This window comes from Lipophrys pholis (genome assembly GCF_963383615.2).
Source record: "Lipophrys pholis genome assembly, chromosome: 2".
In the NCBI taxonomy this organism is placed as follows: Eukaryota; Metazoa; Chordata; class Actinopteri; order Blenniiformes; family Blenniidae; genus Lipophrys; species Lipophrys pholis.
In genome coordinates, this window is record NC_137636.1 from 39,328,470 (window position 1) to 39,348,875 (window position 20,406).

Here is a 20,406-nt window from a genome sequence, read left to right on the forward strand (position 1 = left end):
AAATTAAATAGTGCAATTTCTCACCAGAAGCCGACTGTCAAGCAGACCTTTGAAAAGATGTTTAAGTTTACGAGATTTAATTCTCCCAGTCGATGATCCAGCCACTCGTGTCCCATTCTGTTCTTCCTTTACCCGTCCTGAAGTCCCCCCCCCCCCCCCCCCCCCGGGAGCTGCACACATGCAATAGATTCTCCCCCAGATTTGATCATGACAAATTCCATACGATCAATATTTGATAGCTGTGAACAGCTTCATTAATGAGTTCTCCTCTTTCATCCCACGGTTTAATAATCAATGACCCATAAATACATGTTTTGATAGACTAATGTTGGTCAGAAATTGGAGCATTACACAGAAGAGAGTTGAAAAGTTATTTATTTCAAAATTTACACTGAACAAAAGGAAAATCTCTGATTTGCATCACCGACTGGTTTTCCTCCAATAGTGACCAGATATGGTTCGTTCTAACTAATTATAGTCTTCTGCAGTTTCAACAATTAGAAAAACAAACTATGATGTATTGTGGGTTTGTAGTTTTAACCAAGTACCTAATGAATCTTTTTCTTTTGGCCTCTAACGGATTCAGTCACGGAGTAAAGTTCCAGGACGTCATCAAAACCTACAAGTTGAACCCACAGTCCTGCCAAACACACAAACAACACGGTGAAAAGTAATCCAACACTGTACGAGTGAGAAGAACACTCCTGCTCATTATTTCTAACACGTTTGACACGTCGGCTCGTTTCACGCATCAACAAGAACAAAACTACAAGAAAGAAATAAAGGCAACGAAGAAACATTCAATGATTACCGAGCAAATCAAAGCCGCCAACAGCTGCTGCTAACAGCTGCTGCTAACAGCTGCTGCTAACAGCTGCTGCTAACAGCTGCTGCTAACAGCTGCTGCTAACAGCTGCTGCTAACAGCTGCTGCTAACAGCTGCTGCTAACAGCTGCTGCTAACAGCTGCTGCTAACAGCTGCTGCTAACAGCTGCTGCAGCAGAGACGTTTTTTAAAGAAGTACATGAAGTATCTCAAACTATTTACATTTTCAGTTGCATCGAGACGACAACTTTAATAGTTTAATCGTATCACTTCATAAAACTGGAGTTTGACACTCAGTTATTGGTTTGATTGGGACTAAATTATTTACATTCAGCTCAAGTTATTTTTCATCAGTTATAGAAACTTAAGCTGGACAATGGCCAAGATGTAGTTTCCTTAAAATGTGACTCTGGATTTCTCCAGGCCGCCGGCGCTCCCCGCTCAGTCTGCTTCAACCTTTCTGTGGTGGTTTTCTCCACAAACTCCAGTTTCGTCCCACGGGACAGGGACAGGGACAGGGACAGGGACAGGGACAGGAATGGATGGTTAGTTGTACCTCTGAAATTGGTCCCAGGTAATAAAGGTGAGTGTGTGGAACCTGCTGCTGGGATCCAGCACCGCCACTCCCAGCTGGAGGGAAGACGGAAGACGTCACCGTTCCCTTCAAGGGGAGGTTCTGAGGTAACAATCAGTCTGGAAGCAGCTGCACACACTTCCACTGATGGACCGCCACACCAACACAGCTGGTTCAGGACCAGGCTCTAGTCTGAGCTCAACAACTTTATATCCTTGGAAAAATGTTTCACTTTCAGATTCAATCAAAAATGATTAAGTATTTACACTATTCTGTGGCAAAAACAACAACAAAATAAACAAAAGCTGTCAGAGAAGTATAAAACATGTGTGTGTGGAGGAGGTGGAGGAGGTGGAGGAGCGCTGCCACTTTAAGACACAATTCAAAGGAACCTTCAGTTTGTTCTGAGATATCGAGACACGAACCAGAACAATGTTCTGTTTCTACTCATCTCTAAGGTGATTTATCCATTAATACACATTTTAGACAGTACACTCCGTGTGTGTGTGTGTGTGTGTGTGTGTGTGTGTGTGTGTGTGTGTGTGTTCTTTGGATAGAGTCCTGCACGCCTCCTGGACCTGCTGGTTATCTGGCCCGGTGGTTTGCCAGCAGGAAGTCCTTATCTTTGCAGGTGAGGCAGAGTTTGAGGTTCCTCAGGGAGCCGCCGGCTGAGTAGAACGCCCACACGCCCATCAGGAACATGATGACGTAGGTGGGAACCAGGCTGGCCACGTACTCAGGGTTCTGGAAGGTCTGGAAACACAAATCAATGATAGGTAATACCGTAGTCGTCGACATTGATTCTTTATCAGCAGCTGATCAGATGCCCTGACTTCAAAATAAAAGTGTTTCTTGGTAATAAACAGAGTACAGTTTGAAAGGTTTTTTAAATGATGCTGCATTACGAGGCACGAAGAGTTAAATCCAGGTTTTATTCTATCTTTGTAATGTTCATCTAACAGAAAGATCAGCCTCCTCTAAGCACATCATTTAATATGTTATCATATTCTGTAATCACAATAATGTTTTCATAGTTCCTAAATACATATGAAGTGATTAATACAACATTAAAGACTCACGACTAAAGAGTAAGTAAGTAAAACCCTGTTGTTGTTGTTGTTGTTGTTGTTCAGACGGCTGGTGGAAGCCATGTCTGATTCCTTCACCTGGACCACAGCCAAGCGTGCAGCTCTTCAAGCAGCTCTTCATCCCTTCAAGCAGCTCTTCAAGCAGCCCTTCAAGCAGCCCTTCAAGCAGCCCTTCAAGCAGCCCTTCAAGCAGCCCTTCAAGCAGCCCTTCAAGCAGCCCTTCAAGCAGCCCTTCAAGCAGCTCTTCAAGCAGCTCTTCAAGCAGCTCTTCATCCCTTCAAGCAGCTCTTCAAGCAGCACTTCATCCCTTCAAGCAGCTCTTCATCCCTTCAAGCAGCTCTTCAAGCAGCACTTCATCCCTTCAGGCAGCTCTTCATCCCTTCAAGCAGCTCTTCAAGCAGCACTTCATCCCTTCAGGCAGCTCTTCATCCCTTCAAGCAGCTCTTCATCCCTTCAAGCAGCTCTTCAAGCAGCTCTTCATCCCTTCAAGCAGCCCTTCAAGCAGCCCTTCAAGCAGCCCTTCAAGCAGCCCTTCAAGCAGCCCTTCATCCCTTCAAGCAGCTCTTCAAGCAGCTCTTCATCCCTTCAAGCAGCCCTTCAAGCAGCCCTTCAAGCAGCACTTCAAGCAGCACTTCAAGCAGCACTTCATCCCTTCAAGCAGCTCTTCAAGCAGCTCTTCATCCCTTCAAGCAGCTCTTCATCCCTTCAAGCAGCTCTTCAAGCAGCACTTCATCCCTTCAAGCAGCCCTTCAAGCAGCCCTTCAAGCAGCCCTTCAAGCAGCCCTTCAAGCAGCCCTTCAAGCAGCCCTTCAAGCAGCACTTCAAGCAGCACTTCAAGCAGCACTTCAAGCAGCACTTCAAGCAGCACTTCATCCCTTCAAGCAGCTCTTCAAGCAGCTCTTCATCCCTTCAAGCAGTTCTTCATCCCTTCAAGCAGCTCTTCAAGCAGCACTTCATCCCTTCAAGCAGCTCTTCAAGCAGCTCTTCATCCCTTCAAGAAGCCCTTCAAGAAGCCCTTCAAGCAGCCCTTCAAGCAGCTCTTCGGCTCTTCAAGCGGCTCTTCAAGCGGCTCTTCAAGCGGCTCTTCAAGCGGCTCTTCAAGCAGCTCTTCATCCCTTCAAGCAGCTCTTCAAGCAGCTCGTCATCCCTTCAAGCAGCTCTTCAAGCAGCTCTTCATCCCTTCAAGCAGCTCTTCATCCCTTCAAGCAGCTCTTCAAGCAGCTCGTCATCCCTTCAAGCAGCTCTTCATCCCTTCAAGCAGCTCTTCAAGCAGCTCTTCATCCCTTCAAGCAGCTCTTCAAGCAGCCCTTCAAGCTGCTCTTCATCCCTTCAAGCAGCTCTTCAAGCAGCTCTTCAAGCAGCTCTTCATCCCTTCAAGCAGCTCTTCAAGCAGCTCTTCAAGCAGCTCTTCATCCCTTCAAGCAGCCCTTCAAGCAGCTCGTCATCCCTTCAAGCAGCTCTTCAAGCAGCTCTTCATCCCTTCAAGCAGCTCTTCATCCCTTCAAGCAGCCCTTCAAGCAGCTCTTCATCTCTTCAAGCAGCTCTTCATCCCTTCAAGCAGCTCTTCAAGCTGCTCTTCATCCCTTCAAGCAGCTCTTCAAGCAGCTCTTCAAGCAGCTCTTCATCCCTTCAAGCAGCTCTTCAAGCAGCTCTTCAAGCAGCTCTTCAAGCAGCTCTTCAAGCAGCTCTTCATCCCTTCAAGCAGCTCTTCAAGCAGCTCGTCATCCCTTCAAGCAGCTCTTCAAGCAGCTCTTCATCCCTTCAAGCAGCTCTTCATCCCTTCAAGAAGCCCTTCAAGCAGCTCTTCATCCCTTCAAGCAGCTCTTCAAGCAGCTCTTCATCCCTTCAAGAAGCCCTTCAAGCAGCTCTTCAAGCAGCCCTTCAAGCAGCCCTTCAAGCAGCTCTTCAAGCAGCTCTTCATCCCTTCAAGCAGCTCTTCAAGCAGCTCCTCTTCATCCCTTCAAGCAGCTCTTCAAGCAGCTCTTCATCCCTTCAAGCAGCTCTTCAAGCAGCCCTTCAAGCAGCCCTTCAAGCAGCCCTTCAAGCAGCCCTTCAAGCAGCTCTTCAGCCCTTCAAGCAGCTCTTCAAGCAGCTCTTCATCCCTTCAAGCAGCCCTTCAAGCAGCCCTTCAAGCAGCTCTTCAAGCAGCCCTTCAAGCAGCTCTTCATCCCTTCAAGCAGCCCTTCAAGCAGCCCTTCAAGCAGCCCTTCAAGCAGCCCTTCAAGCAGCCCTTCAAGCAGCCCTTCAAGCAGCCCTTCAAGCAGCCCTTCAAGCAGCCCTTCAAGCAGCCCTTCGTCCCTTCAAGAAGCCCTTCAAGCAGCTCTTCAAGCAGCTCTTCATCCCTTCAAGCAGCTCTTCAAGCAGCTCTTCAAGCAGCTCTTCAAGCAGCTCTTCAAGCAGCCCTTCAAGCAGCCCTTCAAGCAGCCCTTCAAGCAGCCCTTCAAGCAGCCCTTCAAGCAGCCCTTCAAGCAGCCCTTCAAGCAGCCCTTCAAGCAGCTCTTCAAGCAGCTCTTCATCCCTTCAAGCAGCTCTTCAAGCAGCCCTTCAAGCAGCCCTTCAAGCAGCTCTTCAAGCAGCCCTTCAAGCAGCCCTTCAAGCAGCACTTCAAGCAGCCCTTCAAGCAGCCCTTCAAGCAGCCCTTCGTCCCTTCAAGAAGCCCTTCAAGCAGCCCTTCAAGCAGCTCTTCAAGCAGCTCTTCATCCCTTCAAGCAGCTCTTCAAGCAGCCCTTCAAGCTGCTCTTCATCCCTTCAAGCAGCTCTTCAAGCAGCTCTTCAAGCAGCTCTTCAAGCAGCTCTTCATCCCTTCAAGCAGCTCTTCAAGCAGCTCTTCAAGCAGCTCTTCATCCCTTCAAGCAGCCCTTCAAGCAGCCCTTCAAGCAGCCCTTCAAGCAGCCCTTCAAGCAGCCCTTCAAGCAGCCCTTCAAGCAGCTCTTCATCCCTTCAAGCAGCTCTTCAAGCAGCTCTTCAAGCAGCTCTTCAAGCAGCTCTTCAAGCAGCTCTTCAAGCAGCTCTTCAAGCAGCTCTTCAAGCAGCTCTTCAAGCAGCTCTTCAAGCAGCTCTTCAAGCAGCCCTTCATCCCTTCAAGCAGCCCTTCAAGCAGCCCTTCAAGCAGCTCTTCAAGCAGCTCTTCAAGCAGCTCTTCATCCCTTCAAGCAGCCCTTCAAGCAGCCCTTCAAGCAGCCCTTCAAGCAGCTCTTCAAGCAGCTCTTCAAGCAGCCCTTCAAGCAGCCCTTCAAGCAGCTCTTCAAGCAGCTCTTCAAGCAGCCCTTCAAGCAGCTCTTCAAGCAGCTCTTCGTCCCTTCAAGAAGCCCTTCAAGCAGCCCTTCAAGCAGCTCTTCAAGCAGCTCTTCATCCCTTCAAGCAGCTCTTCAAGCAGCCCTTCAAGCTGCTCTTCAAGCAGCCCTTCAAGCAGCCCTTCAAGCAGCCCTTCAAGCAGCCCTTCAAGCAGCTCTCCAAGCAGCTCTCCAAGCAGCTCTCCAAGCAGCTCTTCAAGCAGCCCTTCAAGCAGCCCTTCAAGCAGCCCTTCGTCCCTTCAAGAAGCCCTTCAAGCAGCCCTTCAAGCAGCTCTTCAAGCAGCTCTTCATCCCTTCAAGCAGCTCTTCAAGCAGCCCTTCATCCCTTCAAGCAGCCCTTCAAGCTGCTCTTCATCCCTTCAAGCAGCTCTTCAAGCAGCTCTTCATCCCTTCAAGCAGCTCTTCAAGCAGCTCTTCAAGCAGCTCTTCAAGCAGCTCTTCATCCCTTCAAGCAGCTCTTCAAGCAGCTCTTCAAGCAGCTCTTCAAGCAGCTCTTCAAGCAGCTCTTCATCCCTTCAAGCAGCCCTTCAAGCAGCCCTTCAAGCAGCCCTTCAAGCAGCCCTTCAAGCAGCTCTTCAAGCAGCTCTTCAAGCAGCTCTTCAAGCAGCTCTTCAAGCAGCCCTTCAAGCAGCTCTTCAAGCAGCCCTTCAAGCAGCTCTTCGTCCCTTCAAGAAGCCCTTCAAGCAGCCCTTCAAGCAGCTCTTCAAGCAGCTCTTCATCCCTTCAAGCAGCTCTTCAAGCAGCCCTTCAAGCTGCTCTTCATCCCTTCAAGCAGCCCTTCAAGCAGCCCTTCAAGCAGCCCTTCAAGCAGCCCTTCAAGCAGCCCTTCAAGCAGCCCTTCAAGCAGCCCTTCAAGCAGCCCTTCAAGCAGCCCTTCAAGCAGCCCTTCAAGCAGCCCTTCAAGCAGCTCTTCAAGCAGCTCTTCAAGCAGCTCTTCAAGCAGCTCTTCAAGCAGCTCTTCAAGCAGCTCTTCAAGCAGCTCTTCAAGCAGCTCTTCAAGCAGCCACTCACCAGGCAAGACACGACGAGATGGCTGATGACGACCGCCGCCACGGCCCACCAGCGCTGCTTCTCACAGGCATCGAAGAAGACCACGCCCCAGAACATGTGGAGCAGGATGATGGCCATGGTCATGAAGGCTGAAGCAGAAGAGCACTTTTATAAAACACACTTTACCACACCAAGTGAAAACAGAGCTTCATTTCTACTAATCAGTAAAACCTCTCGTCTGAGGACTCTGCTGTTATGCTACAATATGAATGAGAGCGGAGACACTTTAGTGCATGTGAGGCGGCACCTGAGGACAGGAAGTAGTGTTGAGAGTCTCCGTGGATCCCCACGGTCCCCGGACCCACCGAGTCCGCCAGGATGTTGACCACAGAGAACGCTCCGCTCATGAAGCCGAAGCCCAGGCCAGACACTGAGGCCAAACAACAAGAGAAGCATTAAGGGCTCATATTACACTCTTTTTCAACTATTTCACAGTGATGTCAGAGGAACCACGACACTATTTATAGTGTGTTTCTCCAAATCCAGCCTTGGTCCTGAATTTCAGTCTAAAAGTCCCTCTAGAGCAGGGGTGTCAAACTGAGGTCCTGGAGGCCACAGCCCTGCATGTTCTCCACGTCTCCCTGCTTCAGCAGGCTGATTGCAGTGAGCTTAGTGTTGGACTCAGTGAGGAAGCATCAGGACATTCAGCAGGGTTGAAGCAGAGACACATGGAGAACAAAGGCAATTGCAACACAGGAAAAAAACAAACAGTTTTCCCTAACAATATTCTGGGTTTTCTGTAGAATTTTTTGTTCTTCCACTCTCACAAAGGTATAGAAGCATAAGTGTTTAAAATAAAATGAAGCTCTGCTTCAGATTCTGGGGCAATTCATGTTCTGAAAGGGGCCACATGAGAAGCTACATCTACTGAAGAGGGTGGAACCATAAGTTCTACTCGTATCTGCTCACTATGAGGACACATCTTCTAAAAAACAACAAAACAATCTGGTGTTGCATGATTTAGAAAAGCGATTGTTTCTGCTCTAAATCGGTCAGGGTTTGGTATTCTTGTGTCTTTGGTCTGGAATAAAGTCACTGAATTGGTTTACTTTGTTTACACAAGTAAAATAAAGCTGGCATATGCATAACTTCTCGTTGACACCTGAGGGTTCAGTAGCTGCTGTAACTCTCTAAAGTCCCGTTGTTGTTTGCTTTGTTTGGTCAGCTGAAGAGAAGTGTACCATAAGCCAGCTGACGGATGGAGATGGGCATGGTTTCCTCCTGACTCAGAGTGAGGAGGCCTTCATTCGCTTTCCTGCAGGGAAAACAAAACAAAACCAATCACGCCGAGTGTTCAGTCCTCGTTCTATCATTCACTGTGAACAAGAACAGGAAATATGATTGTCAATGAGTGAAAGATGAGCTGAGCTGCAACAAAGAGCCTTTAACAGTTCCGGAGGAGGACGGTGGTAAAGTGGGCCAGACTGAAAGTACAGCGCAGGGTGTGTTCGCAAAGAAAAGGAGAGCATTCTGAAATAATCACCAGGGGGCTCATTTATAAAGCTGCTGAAGCACAAAAGGTCCTGGAAGATACATACGCCACTTCCCACGCAAAGTTTGAGATCTAAAGAAATAAACATTGCAGGAGAATGTTGGTACTGGTAAAACAACTTAGAACCTGGAGCAGCACATTCTGGAGACGAGGAACCTGGTGGTGCTGATGGTGAGGTGGAGAATTGAACCAGGTTCATCTCATACATTTATTATCTTCAAATATCAGACTTATTGATCCACGTGATCATAAACAGCCGAGCTGCAGAGTTCTAGATGTTTCTTTAGTGGAACGTTACTGATGAATCAGCAGAACCATGTTCATATGTTAAACTTTCATCTTCAAATGATCCAGAGGACAGAACTGATTGATTATCAATGATCCAGAGGAGAGAACTGATTGATTACCACAGGGGTCCAAAATTCAACATGGTGAGACTCCTTTCCTACCAACTGTCCCCTGCTTCTCATCCCAGCCACCAGGAGGGACACACGTCTCTGCTGCCTCGGGACGGTAAAGAGAGCACCAAGTAGGTCCAAGGGACAGAACCAACGCCAGCCCGCTGGACGAGCAGGACACAGTTTGGACTGCTTCTTCTCTTTCCTTTTTCCTTTTTTGGGGGATTCTGGAGACCAGAGCCAGCGTCTCCTCTCCCCCACCTTCAGCCTCGCTGTCCACTCCTGCAGCTGAAGCCAGGACGCTGAATTCAGACCCGGTAGCAACCAGTTACCACTGCCTCACAGAACCAACAGCACCACGGACGGTGCTGTCCAGAACCAAACCACGGACAGTAAGAACTTTGTCTGGGCAGAGACTGTTAGATTAGCATGAAGCTAACATGCAATGTGTTTCAATGTGCTGCTGAGGAAGCCAGAAGTTTTCATTAATAAATTGTTTTTGATAATTTATTAACTTTTAAGTAAGTACTCAATTACTTTGGGTGAATATAGTGAGAGAGTAAGTGGTTGGTGGTGGTCAGAGGGTGAATGCAGTGGTTGGTGGTGGTCAGAGGGTGAGAGAGTGAGTTGGTGGTGGTCAGAGGGCTGATGGTGCAGATTAGCAGCCTCTCCTCCGTCAGTCTGCTCCAGAGCAGCTGTGGCTACAGACAGTCTACCACCATCCAGTGGAGGGAATGAATAATGCAACGTAAAGCATCTTTTGAGGGTCCAGAAAAGCTCCATATGGAACCTCAGCTTTATTCATTATTATTATTTGAGTTTTCTAATCATGTGAATTTATTTTTTGTTTTTGAGGTAAGAGATTGACCTCTCACTTTCAGGGAAGCAATATTTATTATTCAGTAACTTCATTTTGATTGCACATTGAGCATACTGCGAAGAACCAAATACATTTGAATCTTGAAGAAAGCCGTGGTCACTGCCTCAGATACTCCTCAGTGTAACCGGCTCTGATCTTCAACTGTATCCAGAAACAGAAATACACTCGAACCCTAATTATGGGCCTTTATGAAACTTTAGTGCCCTCTAGTGGCTGCAGGAAGCTCACAAACATGAGTTGTGTTAAAGATCTCATTATATTGGAACTGTTTGAATACATTAAAAAGGCAGTAAGTCCACTTTCTGTTCTCATGCAACTTTCAAAGTGGAAAATCCCCAAGAACCACGTGTTTGTTTTTTGTTTTTTAATAAACGTGTATAAAACCTCTTTATTTTGAGTTCTTAGATATCCATGTTTCGCTTGGCTTCTTACTGTTTTATCACTTGGTTTTCATGTATCTGCCATTGTGGATTTTTTTTTCCTCACTTACATTGCAAGCAGCATTTGCTTCAAGAAAAGTGTTTTATGATCATCTATTCAGCTTTTCCTTTTTTTATAGGGTCCTCATAATGGGGCTAGTTTGTGTTTTAATGATAGAAACCCTCTGCTGCACAGCCTGGATTCAGACCTGGGTCCTTTAGGCTCAAGGTCAACATTTAACCTGACGTGCTTCAAAGGGAAAATATAATGCAGCACATGAGGAGTTCTAGGTCAATAAAGTTGTTATTCTGTGTGACAACAACAATCGGGATTTTCTCAAAGTTCGCAGTGAGCTATGAATATTTCTGTTTTGCGCGAAATTAATAGAAACTGCTGAAAAGTCTCGTAAAGAAATGTAAAAACCAAAGATCTTATATTTTCCTCCTGTGACGTTCAGCAAGTCTTCATATTGTGGGACCGAAGCTTAAAATACCAAACATCTCTGGAATCCTTTTAAAGGTTCACAGTCATGTTGTCAAAAGCTTTTCCTGCACCAACAAAAGATTGAAGATGTAGAGAATTAAAAACATCCCATTCAGTCCATCTAAACACCACTACAGACCAAAACCTTGACAATGAGTCTACGGTCAAATTAAAGCCTCCCTGATGATCCCAAGAAGAAATTGTCCGTTTATCTGTGCGTAAAGGCAGAATTTCCAGGCAGTGTTTGCATCAGCTCACATTAGATTAAACCAGAACAGCTAATGGTTTGGCTGGTGAGTGCAGGCTGCTTTTACCCTGCTGAACAGCCACTCGCTGCCCCCCCTGGCTTTACACTGTTAAACTGTGTGCCAGCGACTTACTTTAGCAGTTTGTAGTAGGCGAAGCGGAAAGTTTCCTGCAGCAGGACGGACAGCACCACGCCAAAGATGAGCAGTCCTTTCTGCTGCGCCGCGCTGTCCTTGTTACTGATCTGAACCGAGATGAACCACACCAGAGACGCCAGCAGCAGAGACACCAGCCAGAAAAACGCCCTGAAACCATTTGTACAACATAAACGAAAGGTCAGGGACTTCAATCACCATAGCACCTCACCAGCTTTTGTGTTTTAAAAACACAAAATGAATTGTTTCTTCTGGAAGGATGCATGTAGTGGTCGTCCTCTTGCCTCACAGCAACAAGCTTCAGTTCCAAGACTCTCTCTCTGGAATTTATACGTTCTTCACATTGTGAGTGGATTTTCTCCAAGATTTTCCAGTTTACCAAAAGCATGAACGCAAGTTCTGAAAGTCACTCTGTGTTGTCTAAAGGTGTGAATGTCTAAAGGTGTGAATGTGCATCTGGTTGTGTTTATCTGTATGGAATCGGTTCTGACTTTACCATTGGTCAGCTGGGATGAGATCCAGTCCCCCACAATCCTGAATTGTATGAATCGTTATAGAAGACGGGAGGATGGATGCTTTGGCCTCCGTAAATGACAAGAGAAACTTCTGATATTATCTGATTTAGCTCTTCTTGCATCTTCCATTCTGCTGGTTGATTCCTGGGAAAGGGGTAAGCAACCTGGCTCTGTCAGCATCAACTGTTTTAGCAGTGCCAATCTATGTTTCCATGTCCCCAGCCATCAGACAGATTACACACAGATTCCTGTGGAAATTCGTTTTTGCAGGGGCTTTTTTTCTTCTTACTTCTTAGTCTGAGAAATAAACAGGTTTCCTTCAGACAACTCTCTTTAACCAACACTGAGAAAACAGATTGCATGCCATCTATGTGTGTGGTGTACTGGACTTGGAAGGAGTTCTGCTCCTTATAAAATCCCCCATCAGTTTCTGCTGGACTAGAGTCAGGCTGGTTTAACTACATGGCTCAGCTATTTAAACTCTCATGGTTTGATTTATTACTAGAGGGAGGGTTTCCTATGTGACTAGTTCATTTACAAGAGTAGAAACACCAAACAGGCTCTTGTTGGTATGATCCATACATCACTGTATTATTCATATAATGAAGACTAGAACAGAAACCAAACGAGTAAACTCTCGGTCTGTGTCTCAAATGCTAATGTAGCATGTTATGGCTGGAAGACCACTTATTGTAAAACCAGCTGCGTGAATTATTGTCTGTGTGCGCGTGGTTAGTATATAAAAACCTATAGAAACGTTTTGTTTACACCGGCAGGGTGAATATAACGGGATATAAGCAGAGGAAGTGTGAAAATGGAAGCTAATTGTAGCATCAGAATGCTACGGAAGTGGTCGGTTAGCTGGCTGCTACCAAACATTGAGCTCATGTCCTCTCAGAGGTCCGCTGTATTTCCTCCTGGGTAGATATAAAAACACCCTCGACCTGGTAAGAAGGGTAACACAGAACTTCTCACCCTGCGATTAGGAAAATGACCCTGAGCGGCTCCCGGGCGATGGTGAACAGGAAGAGAGCGACGGCCGGGCCGAACGCGATGAAGGTGCAGCCGAAAAACACCGCGGCCGTCATCGTGGTGTGTTTTCCCGGGAGGAGTCCGGAGTGTGCAGCTCGGTGTGTTCAAAGACTTATTCCACAAGTTTGCTCTGAACTTTATAAAGTCGTTGCTTCTTCCTATAGCTTCTCGTGATGAAGCTCCATCAGCCGGCTATCACAGGGTCTGAGTGACGTCACAATGCACGTGACCTTCTTAGTCTTTAAAAAAAGAAAAAGAAAAAAGAAAAAAATTCTTCTTCTTCTTCTTCTTCTTCTTCTTCGTATTATTTTAACTGGAGTTGGAAACTATTAAATGGAGCATTAGCGCTCCCTATTGTTCAGGAGTGTGAGCAGAGAGTAATACCTATATCCTATTTATTAATCCTGTTTGTATGAGGAATGTGATCAGAGGTTTTGGACAATGGACCACACTATTAATTATAAACTGGTGAACTCCTTCCTTTCTTTATTCAGCTTCCAGAACTGTCCTTTCTTCATTATACCTTGGTGTGGTGTGCACCTGGAGGGAGGTTCTCGCACCCAGAATGGAGGGGGTGTGTTGGTGACGGGGAGGTGTTAAGAGAGGAAGGTCTGACAGGTGAACTGTCATGTTGATAGAGGCCATGAAGAAAAGCCGACTCGACTCCTTTGTCCGTCTCATCCTTCTCTGCCTCCACATTGGTGACCCTGACATCTCAACATGTGTGTGGTGTCATGGTTCCGGGAGGGCAGACCCAAGATGCAGAACATACGAGACAACGTTGGACAGATCTGAAAGGGAAAAATCAAAGGTTTATTGAACAGGGGGGGATCCTTCAGCTCCCAGTCAACCACAGCTGGGAAGCTTCTTCACGGTGCAGGATGGGAGAGGATGGGAGAGGATGGGAGAGGATGGGAGAGGATGGGGGAGGATGGGAGAGGATGGGAGAGGATGGGGGAGGATGGGAGAGGATGGGAGAGGATGGGAGAGGATGGGAGAGGATGGGAGAGGATGGGAGAGGATGGCGAGGATGGGAGAGGATGGGAGAGGATGGGAGAGGATGGGAGAGGATGGGAGAGGATGGCGAGGATGGGAGAGGATGGGAGAGGATGGGAGAGGATGGGAGAGGATGGGGGAGGATGGGGGAGGATGGGAGAGGATGGGGGAGGATGGGAGAGGATGGGAGAGGATGGGAGAGGATGGCGAGGATGGCGAGGACCGGGAGTCCACAGGAAAACAGGAAATGCTGCGAAAGCGAGGATGGGGAACAGCCGAAGAGTAACAAAAATCCAAAGGTACAAAACCCAGTATCGATTAGTCTGGGCTCAATGCTACAACTTGCGAGCTCTGGGATCATCACTAGGAAAAACCTCTGAAGAGCGCTGGAACAAACCACTACCCTCACTGGAGTACGGACTGGCGACGCCCACTGGCAGCTCCAGGCTTTTAAGGGCGGAGCCTCTGATGAGCCACAGGTGGAAGGAGTTCTCCTCCCCACGGCTGCGCCTGCTCTGCTGTCCAAATGCGAGGGGGAGGAAGGAACACCACACTCAGAACAGCAAGACCACACCCCCCAAAACAAACAGAACACAAAACATAAAACTGCCAGGGCCGGACCCACCGGATCCTGACATGTGGAAGCCAGCAGCGGGGCAATCGCCGGCGTATGTCAAACTACCACAGTTTTGGCAGCACGATCTGGAGCCGAGGTTCCAACACATCGAGGCTCAGTTCCATCTCTGAGGGGTTAAGGCAGACGACACAAAGTAGTTCCACTTGGTCACTACGCTGGATTCTTCCACCACCTGCTGAATGATGAAGCTGCTGCAGGACCCACCGGGGCAGGGAAAATACACCGCCCTCCAAACTCAACTCCCCCGACTGTTCAATGATAAATGGACAAACTTATATAGTGCCTTTTAGCTGACGACAGCCCCAAAGCCCTTCACATAGCCCATCACATTCACACACCATTGGAGGCTGCAGCCCTGCAAGGCGCTGTCACTCCAATAGACCTTTTCACGACAACAGGAAGTAGCGCCTCGTGGAGCTCGATCACTTCCTGTTTGTGTCTCATTAGAAATGGACCTTATCTTTTCACCCACGCTCCTGAACCTGCCAGCTTTTTCATTTGCTGATGCTGAGGCCATCGCAGCGGGTAATACGAGAACAAATACACTTGAAGAAGGGTATAAGTTCTTCCATGAAGAATACCTCCACCGCTATCAAGGTAAGAAAAGACGTAGTTCAGTGAGCTAACCGCGAGCTACAACATATGATGAAGATAAACATGGTGAGAAGCCTCTTCTAGTCTGATAAAGTATTAGAGGTATTTATTGGAGGCATGATCTAGACTTTTAAATGATATTTTACATTCTGATATGTGTTTGCTATGATGATAGGGGAAAGTTATGATGATGATGCCAGATGTTCACCTTCACCCTGCTTTGCTTCTGCAGGCTTCTAGTATCAGATAATGTGGAGGGACAGGTAGTGGTCAGAGCTCCATGCTTCAGGTCCACGAGAAACCATGGAGGGACAGGTAGTGGTCAGAGCTCCATGCTTCAGGTCCACGAGGAACCATGGAGGGACAGGTAGTGGTCAGAGCTCCGTGCTTCAGGTCCACGAGGAACCATGGAGGGACAGGTAGTGGTCAGAGCTCTGTGCTTCAGGTCCACGAGGAACCATGGAGGGACAGGTAGTGGTCAGAGCTCCGTGCTTCAGGTCCACGAGGAACCATGGAGGGACAGGTAGTGGTCAGAGCTCCATGCTTCAGGTCCACGAGGAACCATGGAGGGACAGGTAGTGGTCAGAGCTCCATGCTTCAGGTCCACGAGGAACCATGGAGGGACAGGTAGTGGTCAGAGCTCCGTGCTTCAGGTCCACGAGGAACCATGGAGGGACAGGTAGTGGTCAGAGCTCCATGCTTCAGGTCCACGAGGAACCATGGAGGGACAGGTAGTGGTCAGAGCTCCATGCTTCAGGTCCATGAGGAACCATGGAGGGACAGGTAGTGGTCAGAGCTCCGTGCTTCAGGTCCACGAGGAACCATGGAGGGACAGGTAGTGGTCAGAGCTCCGTGCTTCAGGTCCACGAGGAACCATGGAGGGACAGGTAGTGGTCAGAGCTCCGTGCTTCAGGTCCACGAGGAACCATGGAGGGACAGGTAGTGGTCAGAGCTCCGTGCTTCAGGTCCACGAGGAACCATGGAGGGACAGGTAGTGGTCAGAGCTCCATGCTTCAGGTCCACGAGGAACCATGGAGGGACAGGTAGTGGTCAGAGCTCCATGCTTCAGGTCCACGAGGAATCATGGAGGGACAGGTAGTGGTCAGAGCTCCATGCTTCAGGTCCATGAGGAACCATGAGGAACCATGAGGAACCTCACAGACTGCAGGTAGAAACAGGCTCATGTTCAGTAGTTTGACTTCCTGTTCTTCAGCCGTCATAGATGAGAGCTGAAGAACTTTCATGTACGATGAACAACTCCTGTATGACGGAGCGGTACTATTCCTCTTCTGCTGCTCTGGATTCTGTTACTTGATTAAAGTTAATTATGTTTTAACAAGTATTAATTTCTATATATGTGCTAAAACACTTCTCTGTTTTAGACCTCACTGGGTGTTGACCAGCTGAGTTGTTGGTTCATTCCTGTAGTTGTGCAGCTGGTAAAGCCTTTAACCACCATGTAGTTGAACTCCTGGATCAGACTGCTCACTCCTCCCAGCTCCAGCTGCCAACGCTTCCTCCTGCACTGACCTGCACAGGTGATCTACAGAGGGAACAGACCTAGAACACAGGTGATCTACAGAGGGAACAGACCCAGAACACAGGTGATCTACACAGAGGGAACAGACCTAGAACACAGGTGATCTACAGAGGGAACAGACCTAGAACACAGGTGATCTACACAGAGGGAACAGACCTAGAACACAGGTGATCTACAGAGGGAACAGACCCAGAACACAGGTGATCTACACAGAGGGAACAGACCCAGAACACAGGTGATCTACACAGAGGGAACAGACCTAGAACACAGATGATCTACAGAGGGAACAGACCAAGAACACAGGTGATCTACAGAGGGAACAGACCCAGAACACAGGTGATCTACACAGAGGGAACAGACCTAGAACACAGGTGATCTACACAGAGGGAACAGACCTAGAACACAGGTGATCTACAGAGGGAACAGACCTAGAACACAGGTGATCTACACAGAGGGAACAGACCAAGAACACAGATGATCTACAGAGGGAACAGACCTAGAACACAGGTGATCTACACAGAGGGAACAGACCAAGAACACAGGTGATCTACACAGAGGGAACAGACCAAGAACACAGAGGGAACAGACCAAGAACACAGATGATCTACAGAGGGAACAGACCTAGAACACAGGTGATCTACACAGAGGGAACAGACCAAGAACACAGATGATCTACAGAGGGAACAGACCTAGAACACAGGTGATCTACAGAGGGAACAGACCAAGAACACAGGTGATCTACAGAGGGAACAGACCTAGAACACAGGTGATCTACAGAAGGAACAGACCAAGAACACAGATGATCTACAGAGGGAACAGACCTAGAACACAGGTGATCTACACAGAGGGAACAGACCTAGAACACAGGTGATCTACACAGAGGGAACAGACCAAGAACACAGAGGGAACAGACCAAGAACACAGGTAAAAAAAAGTGGAACCATTGTTTTCCTTTGTAATATCATTCAGTATGTGACAATCTCCTTAGTAGTTTTAGCAATTTAAGTAAAAATCTTAGCCCTCACAAATCTATCCCTCCATGTCCGACTAAATTGCTCAGCTGTCCTTTATTTATTTGTTTGTTGTAAGGGGCTCCACCCTGAACCTGCCAGTGAGGTGAAGGGGGGGGGGGGGGGGGGGGGGGGGCAGATGTGTGCAGTCCAGCTGTGCAGAGCTTAAACAGGTATCATTTATTGGTTATTAATGTTTTTATGCTTGTAATGTTTCCTTTGTTTTAACTTACTGTGATGATGTCACTCATGTGTTTGTAGGACCACTTCCTGATCCCCACATCCTGACATCAGGAGGAAAACTACGTCCACTTCCTGATCCCCACATCCTGACATCAGGAGGAAAACTACGTCCACTTCCTGATCCCCACATCCTGACATCAGGAGGAAAACTACGTCCACTTCCTGATCCCCACATCCTGACATCAGGAGGAAAACTACGTCCACTTCCTGATCCCCACATCCTGACATCAGGAGGAAAACTACGTCCACTTCCTGATCCCCACATCCTGACATCAGGAGGAAAACTACGTCCACTTCCTGATCCCGACATCCTGACATCAGGAGGAAAACTACGTCCACTTCCTGATCCTGACATCCTGACATCAGGAGGAAAACTACGTCCACTTCCTGATCCTGACATCAGGAGGAAAACTACGTCCACTTCCTGAACCCCACATCCTGACATCAGGAGAAAAACGACGTCCACTTCCTGATCCTGACATCAGGAGAAAAACGACGTCCACTTCCTGATCCTGACATCAGGAGAAAAACGACGTCCACTTCCTGATCCCGACATCCTGACATCAGGAGAAAAACTACGTCCACTTCCTGATCCTGACATCAGGAGGAAAACTACGTCCACTTCCTGATCCCCACATCCTGACATCAGGAGGAAAACTACGTCCACTTCCTGATCCCCACATCCTGACATCAGGAGAAAAACTACGTCCACTTCCTGATCCCCACATCCTGACATCAGGAGAAAAACTACGTCCACTTCCTGATCCCGACATCCTGACATCAGGAGAAAAACTACGTCCACTTCCTGATCCTGACATCAGGAGAAAAACTACGTCCACTTCCTGATCCCCACATCCTGACATCAGGAGGAAAACTACGTCCACTTCCTGATCCTGACATCCTGACATCAGGAGGAAAAACTACGTCCACTTCCTGATCCTGACATCCTGACATCAGGAGAAAAACTACGTCCACTTCCTGATCCCCACATCCTGACATCAGGAGGAAAACTACGTCCACTTCCTCATCCCCACATCCTGTCATCAGGAGGAAAACTACGTCCACTTCCTGATCCTGACATCCTGACATCAGGAGGAAAACTACGTCCACTTCCTCATCCCGACATCCTGACATCAGGAGGAAAACTACGTCCACTTCCTGATCCCGACATCCTGACATCAGGAGAAAAACTACGTCCACTTCCTGATCCTGACATCAGGAGGAAAACTACGTCCACTTCCTGATCCCCACATCCTGACATCAGGAGGAAAACTACGTCCACTTCCTGATCCCCACATCCTGACATCAGGAGGAAAACTACGTCCACTGGAGTCCCAACCACTCAGAGCTCTCTTTTTAGATTCCCTCTGAACTCTGGAGTTCGTCCAAAACAAATGATGTGACCCAGGTTGCTGACCTCAAGGTTCAGGATGGCCACACAGGTCTGAGGCGTTCACACCATACTACTGGCAGGTACAGGGACAGGGACAGGGACAGGTACAGGTACAGGGACAGGGACAGGGACAGGGTCAGCTGGTAATCACTGGATTGGAATGGTGGGACTTTGTCTCTGACACATTTAGAACAATAACTGTTGAGTGAGAGGCCTGATGAATCGTTCATTTACCAGATGGAATCTAAACTGGACATGTTTTACTTCAACACCATCAATGTGTTTATTTCAATGCAGTAATGATCATATTAAAATGTATAAATAACCTTTTGTCACTTTGTGTTTTGAACATTAAATCTCAAGGTGTGTGAATCACTGTAAATAGTGTAAATAGTGTGTAACATGTCAATGAGCTGCTCCTTCCTGCCCACAGCCACCCTGAAGCAGAACATTAGAGCTCATCAATCAGAGGCATTCTGGGGCTTCATCTCCTCTTGTCTGAGCTCTGGTCCAGATATGAGGCGGGATGCAGGTGGAGCAATGGACTCCCAGAAGATCCAGAGCCCTCAGAGGGGAATTTCATCCAGTGCATCTGTGAAACCAAAAAAGAAAATGATGATCATACAATAAAATACATTACTATATAAATAAGGTCTAACTATAAAATAACTCACAATGTTATAAACATTTTAGTATTCATCTTTTTCTAATAATTTCATTACTTTATTATTTTTCAAATGTATAATTAAATTAAAACCGTCTTGTTTTCATTTCCACTGGTGAGCACGATTGGTTTAATTATTGAGCTCCTGTGACATTATTTCCTTGTGGATCAACACATCGTGTGAGACCAGGTACAAGAATACAGTATATGTATCCGTCATTGATTTGATCTCTAGATGGTCTAGATCTACACACTGGTGCTGCAACGCGTCCTGCAACTGTATTATTAGTTATATTTGATCTTATATGACAAACTTATGCAATTTACCATCTTAGATATTTACCAGTGGGTGGATGAGCCACATGATGGTGGTCTGCAGTAGCAGCTTCAGCCTGGAGAGCTGGGAGAGGACAAGCTGCTGTTTCTGAACCAGAGACAGAATCCCTCTAGGTGGTGCAATAAAGTCATTCCAGGGAAAGAGACATGGAACAATAGAGTCCTTCCAGGGAAGGAGACATGGAACAATAGAGTCCTTCCAGGGAAGGAGACATGGAACAATAGAGTCATTCCAGGGAAGGAGACATGGAACAATAGAGTCCTTCCAGGGAAAGAGACATGGAACAATAGAGTCCTTCCAGGGAAGGAGACATGGAACAATAGAGTCATTCCAGGGAAAGAGACATGGAACAATAGAGTCCTTCCAGGGAAGGAGACATGGAACAGTTCCACTCTTAAGGCGACTGGTGGTGGATCCGCTGACAACATCCTCCTGGTGAAGTACTGGCTGCATACTAAAGTACTCCCTGGCTTTATGCAGAATTTCAGACCCTCATCCCTCCTAATAGCTTGGATCCACTGCCTCCTTTAGCCCAGACCGT

General features: G+C 47.5%; 1 protein-coding gene across 1 annotated transcript; it reads right to left on the reverse strand.

Moving 5' to 3' along the window:
- Positions 1–357: 357 nt before the first annotated feature.
- aph1b (APH1B gamma secretase subunit) lies at positions 358–12,694 on the reverse strand. The gene is made up of 6 exons (XM_080490479.1): positions 12,395–12,694; positions 10,884–11,054; positions 8,012–8,085; positions 7,078–7,200; positions 6,792–6,919; positions 358–2,152 (listed from the first exon to the last, which is right to left on the reverse strand). The coding sequence occupies exons 1-6, from the start codon at positions 12,505–12,507 to the stop codon at positions 1,985–1,987; spliced, it is 777 nt and encodes a 258-aa protein (XP_080346605.1). The 5' UTR covers positions 12,508–12,694; the 3' UTR covers positions 358–1,984.
- Positions 12,695–20,406: the final 7,712 nt, after the last annotated feature.

Excerpts from the sequence above, each read along its gene's own strand:
- aph1b (XM_080490479.1), bottom strand. The coding sequence starts at position 12,507 with ATGACGGCCGCGGTGTTTTTCGGCTGCACCTTCATCGCGTTCGGCCCG. Across the intron at positions 11,055-12,394 it reads GTCATTTTCCTAATCGCAGG|GGCGTTTTTCTGGCTGGTGT; the intron begins GTGAGAAGTTCT and ends AAATGGTTTCAG. Across the intron at positions 6,920-7,077 it reads ACACTACTTCCTGTCCTCAG|CCTTCATGACCATGGCCATC; the intron begins GTGCCGCCTCAC and ends CTTCTGCTTCAG.